Here is a 9,729-nt window from a genome sequence, read left to right as displayed (position 1 = left end):
TTCTCGATATCGATGCTCCTATGACGAATCTTACATCGGATGAATGGGAGAGATTCATAAACGCGACGCGCTGCAGCATATGCGAGAAACCGTTCGAATTGGGAGACGCTCGCGTGCGCGATCACTGTCATCTGACTGGACGGTACAGAGGTCCGGCGCATTCGAATTGTAATTTAAATTATAAGGATACTTACGTAATTCCCATATTTTTTCACAATTTATCGGGTTACGACGCGCATTTTATCATTAAAGATGTAGCTAACGCTTTTCCCGGCAGCGTGGAAATATTGCCGATAACGAAAGAAACGTATATCTCTTTCACGAAGAACGTCGAAGATGCGTGGGACGAGGGAAGGTTCGGAAAACGCTTGAAATTGCGTTTCGTGGATTCTTTCAAATTTCTAAGCGCGAGTCTCGAGAAATTGGCGTCGTATCTAGACAAAAGCGAATTGAGGATCGCGCGTTCGGAATTTTCCGATCTTAGCGACGCCGATTTCGAGCTTCTCGCGCGAAAGGGTGTATTTCCGTACGAGTATGTCGACGATGTAGATAAATTGTTAGAGACTCGTCTACCGCCGCGCGAGGCTTTTTACAGTTCGCTAACCGGTGACGCGATATCTGAGAGTGATTACGCGCGCGCGATAAGAGTCTGGGAGCGATTTCGCGTCGAAACGTTAGGCGATTATAGCGATTTGTATTTAAAGACCGACGTTCTTCTATTGGCCGATGTTTTCGAAAATTTTCGTGACGCGTGTATGAGAAGTTATAATTTAGATCCCGCGTATTATTACACGTTACCGGGATACACGTGGGACGCTATGTTAAAGTATACGAGTGTGCGATTCGAATTATTAACCGACATTGATATGGTGATGTTCGTGGAACGCGGAATACGCGGCGGGCTAAGTCAATGTTCCAACAGATACGCGCGCGCTAATAACAAATATTTACAGTCATACGATCCTTCGGAACCATCGTCGTATCTCATGTATTTCGATGTAAATAATTTGTATGGATGGGCGATGTGTCAATCGTTGCCTTACGAAAATTTTCTATGCGTCGATAACGTTACGAGCGTCGACTTAATGTCCGTGACATCGGACTCGCCTATCGGTTATATTCTAGAGGTCGACCTTGCATATCCGTCCAACCTTCACGATTCTCACGCTGACTTGCCATTTTGCCCGACGCGCGATAAGCCGCCCGGAAAACGAGACGAGAAGCTTCTCGCCACACTGTACGATAAGAACCGTTACGTAATATATTATCGCAATTTGCAGCAGTGCGTTAGACACGGATTACGCATTACGAAAATACACAAAATATTGCGATTCGCGCAATCTTCATGGTTGCGCGAATACATCGAACTGAATACACGATTACGAATTAACGCGAAAAACGAGTTTGAGAAAAATCTATACAAATTAATGAATAATGCCGTGTTTGGCAAAACTATGGAGAACGTACGCAATCATTCGAATGTTCGACTCGTGACTCGATGGGACGGGCGATACGGCGCGGAAGCGATGATCGCGAAGCCGAATTTTCACAGTAGAAGCGTTTTCGCGGAGGATCTCGTAGCTGTAGAATTGCGTAAACTCGAGGTTAAGTTTAATAAACCGATTTATGTAGGTATGTGTATTCTCGATATATCTAAGATTCGTTTATACGAATTTCACTACGAGAACATGTTACCATTGTATCGAGATAAGTGTAAAATAATGTACACCGATACGGATAGTCTCATTTATCGCGTCGAGTGCGAGGACATATACGAGAATATGAAACGCGATATCGACAAATTCGATACGAGCGATTACGCAATGGGTAATGCGTATGGAATGCCTCTCGCTAATAAAAAAATACCCGGTGCGATGAAGGATGAGAACGCTGGCGCGATTATGACCGAATTTATTGGACTCAGAGCGAAAATGTACGCGTTGCGAGTCGCCGGTAAAAGCGATACGAAAAGAATCAAGGGTGTTAAGAGCGGCGTTGTCGCGAGAACGATAACGTTTGACGATTACGCGCGCTGTCTTCGACAGGGGATCGAGATGAAGCGCGAGCAGTTTTGTATAAGATCCGAGTTACATGAGATGTATACAGTATCGGAATTGAAGATCGCGCTCAGTCCGCACGATGACAAACGATACACGATATCGGGAACTACGGATACGTTACCGTGGGGACATTATAAAATACCGTTGTAGGGAGCGAAAAAATACTATACGTTTCTTAAAACATTTAAACTTTAGTTAGTAGTTTATTGTTAGTATAAACATATTTTATAAATAATATATTACCATTGTATTTTCGATATAATTCACGGTTGCGTCGAAAAAACATCGGTAGACGTTCTACGAATCGTTTCGAAGAACAAATTTGCGCGAATAATATAATTTGAATATAATTTGAATATAATTTATTGTAATAGATTTTAATAAAATAATAAAAATAAATCGGTTTTATTTATAATAGATTTTAATAAAAAATCGTGAAAATGTTCGATCAGTCTTATATATAATAGATATTGTAATAGATATTGTATAAAATCTATTATAAATAAGACTGATCGTACATTTTCACGATCTTTCTATTATGCTCTCGGAAGTGTTTTATATAGAATAATGTGAAAAAGATGTTAATGCGAGTTTTAGTATTATCATAGTGACGTAATAAAGAATGTATACAAAGCGCGAGAAAGAGTACGTATAAAGTGTGAAAGAGAGAACGCAGGATACGGCGGCCGCGTAGCGGTGCGAGAGAGAACTCGTATAGAACGCGAAAAAATTCGTATATAACGCCAAAAAACGAACTTTTTGTGTTTTTGCGATGTAAAAGTCGTGGAAACCACCATTCTGTCCAAGTCTTGGCAAATCTCGACTCGATTTGGCAAATTCGCGTTCTATTTCATTGGCATCGAACATATATTATGCTACATGCAAACGAGACAGAATGCGAGAATTTGCCATAAATCGAGTCGAGATTTGCCGCGAATTGGGCAGATCGATGATTTCCATGACTCTTTATTATATTCTTGAAAGCGTTATATATAGAGCAACGCGAGAATAAAGCCACCGCGAGAATAAAATTACCGCGAGATACGACGTTCGCTTAAGAATGCGATGAAGAATATATATAAAATATAAAAAAGAGTTCGCATAAAGCGCAAAAGAGAGAACGCAGGATGTGGCGGCCGCGTAGCGGCGCGAGAAAGAATTTATATGGAGCGCAAGAGAGAACTCGTACAAAATTACGATTGTTTTATAATTATACGATTTAAAGATTAATAATGGTAATCACTCTAATCGATTATTTAAACGGTTAATCGATTTTCGCAAGTCTTAATTTTAATTGTATTGTGTTATTATTTTTTTCTTTGTTTTATAATTATACGATTATTTTAGTTTTAACGTCTACAATTTTTTCTAAGATTTTCTTTGTTATAATTATACGATTATTTTAGTTTTAACATGTCTACAATTTTTTCTAAGATTTTTTTGTTTTATAATTATACGATTATTTTAGTTTTAACATGTCTACAATTTTGCATAATATGTATAATATGTATAATATGTATAATATGTATAATATATAATATGTAGTTTTATTTAATAAAAATACATTTTTATCATAATACAGCTGTTTTATTTATCCAAGAATTGTGCGATTCGTCCATTCCTAACCATTTCACGTAAATCTTGTCACCCTTTCGACGCAGCACCTTTTCTACGAGATACACGTCGGGATCGCCAACGCGCAACAATTCGTGCTCGTAGAATCCTCCAGCGATCGGCTCGCCGCGCGAATCCTTTAATAGATACGTTACGGGATTAATCCGTTGTATCTTAGTTATTCGAAAAATCTCTGTAGTCCAGTTGGGTGTGAAGCCTTTCTCGAAAATCGTCTTAAATTTACTGATGCGTACCGGATCGGCTACTTTGAATTTCGCCGGAGCCGCGATTTTTATATTGCTGTATACAGTATTTAAAAGCTTATCGGCAATTTTTGGAGTTACGTCGACAGGTCTCATATTTATAGTGCGATGTTTTCGCGTGTTATATTCCTCGACGAGTCGTGGTAATTCGTCGATCCACTTGTACGTTCCATTTAGCGTGAAGTACTTCCACATAGAATTTTTGAGCGTACGATTAAATCGTTCGACTATCGACGCTTTCATCACCGAATATGTCGAATAATGATTTACTTCGTGCTTCTTCGCGAAATTTCGCATATCGGCATTGTAAAATTCTTTTCCTTTATCGGTTTGTAGATTTTTCGGACATCTCTTAGAGTCTCGTATTATTTTAGATAACGTTCGAGTAACCTCGTTCGCGCTTTTACTCTTAAGCGGTACAGCCCATGCGTATTTGCTTAATACGTCGATAACGGTGAGTATGTAGTTGTGGCCTTTGTTGAGTCTCGCGTAAGGACGCATCTCGACCACATCCGCTTGCCATAGGTCGTCGTACCCGCGCACCGCAACGCGACGACGCGAGAAGTTTCTTCTCGCGGGAGCGTGCAATTCCTCGACTAGTCTTCGTTTTTTAACGCTCATAGTTCTTTTTTCTTTCTCTCGAGAATAACGTTGAATTGAATCTCTTTTTCAAGCGGTTCGCCGCTCCCGCTAATCTTTCTTTCGAGCGGATCGTCGTTCCCGCTAATCTCTCTTTCGAGCGGTTCGCCGCTCCCGCTAATCTTTCTTTCGAGCGGTTCGCCGCTCCCGCTAATTCTTGCTAGTTCTCTTACTTTTCTTGATAGCTCGTCCGCGTCTCTCTTCAATCGTGACGTTGAATTTTCCAATTCTCGTATCTTCGTCTCGGATTTCACCGCGGAATTCGCCGCGATACGCGATTTTTGACTTAGTTCCCGTATTGCTTTACCTTGATTTAACATTACTTTATAATCACTCGCGTTTCTCGTCGAGGACTCCGCCGCGTTGAGTGATATATTTTTTTTCGCAATCTCGATTTGATCGTTTAAACCTTTGATTCGTTTATCTAAAACATCGATTCGTTTATCTAGAGCGTTAGCGCTCGTTTCTATTCTCGAAATGGAATTTTCTACAGCGTCTATTCGTTTACTTAGAACGTCATCGCGCGTTTTTATCTCGGAAACGAAACTCTCCGCGACGTTTATTCGTTTACCTAAAGCGCTATCGAGCTGAGCGAGTCTCGTAAACAGTAGAATGACGCCTTGTCCCGCCTCGTTCGCGTCTTTTCTCAATTGCGATGTGATTCCCTCGACGTAGCTTTTGCTTGTCGCATCGGCGTCCTCCTCAGGTTGAGCCAAGCGTTTTATCTTACGCTCTCTCGCGTCGTACTCGATGGAAGAGCTTAGACACAGCGCGTTATCGCGTACGTAATTTCGCAGAGACTCGATAGCCGGACGTAGTCTTCCGGTTCTCGCGTCGTAGCTTCGATTTTTTAAAGGCGAGCCAAATTTGCTCACGGACATCGCGAATTCCGCGTACGACTGTGACGGTCATTCACGCGACAGTTCAATTTATACGATCGCTCCTGTTTCGCGAAGCTCCTCGATTATCGATAGAATCTCGTTTTCGTGAGCGTTGTTGCCGGCTCGACGCGAAGCGTCTAACAATCGCAGACGATCCACTAATTCGTTTGGATCGTCCCAATGGACGTAATCGATTTTATTGTTCGTGACACGCATAGTCGACGATACGCGACCCGCGCCTGTTTTTTTCGCGCCGCTGTTGTGAATAAGCGGAGCGATAATAAATTTGTATTTATATCCTTTATTTCCTAAGACAGATTTTTTAGCGTCATGATCACGTCTATGAGCGTTCGTTGTTAACAATATACTTCTGTATGTTAATTTATCTTTTTCTGTATATATGAGACTATTAGGAATTTTCATAAAAATTAATTCATACAAACCGGGAGTACCGACATATTTAATCTCATCTATAAATATGGAATCATTCGCGTCTACGTCAAATCGCTTATCGCCGAGCATCGCACCTTTCTCGCCGATGTAAACTCCGTAAACGTGATCAATCTCGTTCGGCGCTTCTCCGCCGAGAAGAGTTCCCATATATTTTCGCCCTAACGGTCCTAGTCGACCGTGCGATATTTCGCGATCTTGAGAAATTCGCGAAATTTGTTTAACGGGTATTTCGAGCATCGAGGGCGATTCGAGACTCTCGGATTCGAACGTTTCATATTCTTCGGTTTCGTTTCGCGCGAATGGATCTCTTTCGACGGAAGATTCGTTTAATGGAGTAGAAACGGCGTTCAATCGTCGTCGAGCGCGTATTTGTTTCGCTTTAGGTTTTTTCCAAACGGGGGTTAATGCTTCGTCCTTCCATTTTTCCTCGATACTCGTCGAAGGTGAAACGTCGATCGCGTCTTGTTTTATCGTTTCGCGCTTAATTTCGTTTCGCTCTATCTCGTCTCGCTCGGCGCGATTAGCGATGCGCCGCAGCGGTTCGACGATTGGTTTGAAACGACTCTCTATCGCGATCTCGCTTTCCTTTTTTCCGGTCTTCAATGCTCTGTGTTTTTTACGAATCGATGCGCGCGTTTTAGCTATCTCTTTTGCTGTCTTTTCGCGTTCACCAATATTTGTCGAGGCCATTGCAACTTCTTCTAACTCGCGAGAGAGCGATCGATGCGTTCGACGTATTCGCGACAACTGATCGCTCTACGGTACAATGAAGTCGTTAAATCCTCGTCTGTATCTACCAGCGCGGAGCGCGCTATCTTTGTCGATCACTAAGAAACCATATTTATATCGCCAACACGCGCGACATAGCGCGTGAAAATTTTCGTACGACATATCCGTGTTCACGTGATCGTTGTATGCGTGACGTAAATTAGTACCATCCTGTTTAAAAAGAATTAACAGATTAGCGTTATCTCGAATCAAATGTTTCGGTATTTTAGCATACGTTTGGCACAGATAGAAGCAATCGACGTTCGAATGTCGACCCATAGCGAAATATTCCCTGATAGTATTTTGTTTGTCACATGCTACATCGTCGAACACGAATATCGAATTCGGGAGAGCTTCGCTGGGTGAAATAACGTCAAAGTTATTAGAAAATGTGAAATAACCTATATCTTCCATTGGTGTTAATAAATTTTCTAAATATTGATATTTAGGCTGTTGCAACGACTTTGAGTAAACATAAACGTTCTCGAAACGTACGCCATGCGGACTCTCCAACAAACTTATTAATGCGTTTGTTTTGCCGCAACTAGAAGGCCCGCAAATGACGCAGCGAATAGCGCTCGGTAATAGACGACCGTGTCTACGCGTTTTTTCGATGGTCGCGTTTTATTATCGAGGTTCGTCACCTTTATCGCGATCGGTTGCCGTACGAAGCGCATTCCTCTTGCTGCGCGCGTGCGCGGTACACTCGCGTAAGGCAGGGCGAGACCTTTTTATTTATATACGAATAGATCGCCATCAATCGCGCAGTAGCGAATTGCGCGCGGTGAATCGAGATGTTTATTTTACTAATAGATGGCGACGATATTCTCGATTTCACCACCGATCAATTGCGTTATATTCCGAAAATAGTTTTACTAAAGCATTTCGGTCGTTACGTAGAACGATTGTGGGAAAAATTGCCTGAATATATAAAAGTGGATCCGGAGGTGCGGCGCTACCGTCGATGTCTAGAGCATTATAATCGCCCTTGGCAACGAACACACATCGACGGTCCGGCGCCGCTTGTTAAAGATTGCAGCGAATGCAATTCGCGAAACAGCAGTACGGTGTGAGTCATGGCGCTGGCTTATTGAATAGAGCGATAAACGCGCTCCCTTTCGAACTACATATACCTGGATATCAATTTTGCGGGCCGGGTACTCGTCTTGCGAAACGACTCGCGCGAGGCGATCGAGGTGTCAATCCTCTGGATGCAGCTTGTCGCGAGCACGATATCGCGTACTCGCAGAGCGGCGAGCTCGCTGATCGACACGTCGCTGACCACGCGCTCGCCAAAAAAGCGCGCGAACGCGTCGCGGCTAAAGATTCGACTCTCGGCGAGAAAGCAGCCGCAGCGGCTGTATGGATGGCTATGAAATCGAAGACCAAACTTGGAATGGGTACAACGAAAATCAAAAGAAAAAAGAACAAAAGGAGAATAATCGCTACGAGAAAAAGAACGCTTCCGATAGCGAAACGCGGCGGCTTTTTACCCCTACTACCATTATTGGGAGCTCTCGGTTCTTTAGCCGGGGGAGCGGCGGGAATCGCGAAAGCGGTGAACGATCGCAAAGCAGCGCGACGACAACTGGAAGAGTTGCAGCGCCATGATCGCGCAATGGAAGGTCGCGGTTTATATCTCGCACCATACAAACGTGGGAGTGGCGTGTCTTCAACAAGAAGAAGAGCTAAAAAAAAACTTCGCGTAAACAGACGCTAGAAATTCTCCCATCCATCGGAGCAACGACAAACGAACAATTAAATCGCGCAGCAATACTCTCGCGCGTACCTCATTTTAGAGGTGTGTTTATGCGCAACGCACTTCCGTCGCAAGCGCGCCGCGATGAGAGCGGCATTGTGAATTTAGACGACGCATCCGGACCGGGTACTCATTGGGTGGCGTACGCGAAAAAGGGGGACGACGCAATTTACTACGACGGTTTCGGCGATCTTCGTTTTCCGCGCGAACTCGCGCATTATCTCGGACGCGACGCGAACATTCGATACAATCGTCGCTCTGAGCAGACGCGCGATCAAAATATTTGCGGACAATTGAGTCTTCGATTTCTCCGAGAAGTCGATTGGAGGAAGCGTCGACTATAATATCAACCGTTATTCGTCAATTGAACGCAATTTGATCGCTCTCGCCAATCATGTCGCTGACTCTCACTCTTTCCGGACGAAGCAGTATTCTCGCGGCGAGTTATTTTCCGCCTCTCGATTTAAACGACGACGATTACGAATTAGGTTTAACCAATTTTGAAACTTATAATACAATACCGAATATAAATTCCACGAATAATAAATTTTACTTCGATAATAATGACGAGATTATCGCGATTCCAATAGGATCTTACGAATTAAGCGCTATAAACGCGTATCTAAGAGCGGCGATTCGTCATAAACGACGAGCGAGAGAGGAGGAACGAGAACGCGAAAATGAAAAACCGGAAACGAACGATGACGATTACATATACGATGTTGATGACGATTATTTCGAAGACAATGAGAATGGCGATAAAAGTGAAAATTCTATAATGCTTCGCGGTAACGATAACACTATGAGAAGCGAAATTAAATGCGCATATCGAGTAAATTTTACAAAACCCGATAATATCGGTTCGCTCCTAGGTTTCTCGTCTCGTGTATTACAACCGAATAAATGGTATGCATCCGATAAACCAATAAATATTATGGCCATTAACCTTATTCGAATAGAGTGCAACGTTACAACAGGAGCGTATCATAACGACAAATCCGCGCATACTATACACGAATTCGCGCCTAACGTTCCACCTGGATATAAAGTGTCGGAGATTCCAACGCAGATCATTTACCTTCCGATCATCGCACGGACCATTACCGATATAAATGTGCGTGTTGTGGACCAAAACGGAAAATTGATCGATTTTCGCGGCGAAGAAATTACGATTCGTCTACACGTGCGACGAAAACGGTAGAGAAGCGCGCGATGCTCGTAGTGAACGGATCGAACGCGAGAAACGCACCTATTATCACTGTCGCGTCATCTCTAAACGCGGAAAAGAGAAG

General features: G+C 43.0%; 2 protein-coding genes across 2 annotated transcripts in view; one reads left to right on the top strand and one right to left on the bottom strand.

Annotated features, from left to right (window-relative positions):
- The window catches only part of LOC138943847 (uncharacterized), a 3,182-nt gene extending 972 nt beyond the window's left edge, over positions 1-2,210 (top strand). Inside the window, exons 2-4 of the mRNA XM_070314782.1 lie at positions 1-168; positions 253-647; positions 954-2,210. The exon at positions 1-168 is cut by the window's left edge and continues 365 nt beyond it. Of these exons, the coding sequence (XP_070170883.1) occupies positions 1-168; positions 253-647; positions 954-2,210 (1,820 nt within the window). The remainder of the gene's footprint in view (positions 169-252; positions 648-953) is intronic.
- A 2,344-nt stretch (positions 2,211-4,554) lies between these two features.
- Positions 4,555-5,457, bottom strand: LOC138943846 (tropomyosin-like). The gene has a single exon (XM_070314781.1). The coding sequence runs from the start codon at positions 5,455-5,457 to the stop codon at positions 4,555-4,557; it is 903 nt and encodes a 300-aa protein (XP_070170882.1).
- Between the last annotated feature and the right edge of the window lie 4,272 nt (positions 5,458-9,729).

Source organism: Polyergus mexicanus, unplaced genomic scaffold (genome assembly GCF_030449975.1).
Source record: "Polyergus mexicanus isolate NDT 795.1 unplaced genomic scaffold, iyPolMexi1.0 SCAF_47, whole genome shotgun sequence".
Taxonomy (NCBI): Eukaryota; Metazoa; Arthropoda; class Insecta; order Hymenoptera; family Formicidae; genus Polyergus; species Polyergus mexicanus.
Note: the sequence above shows the minus strand (reverse complement) of the source record. Positions and strands in the feature narration are given on the sequence as shown.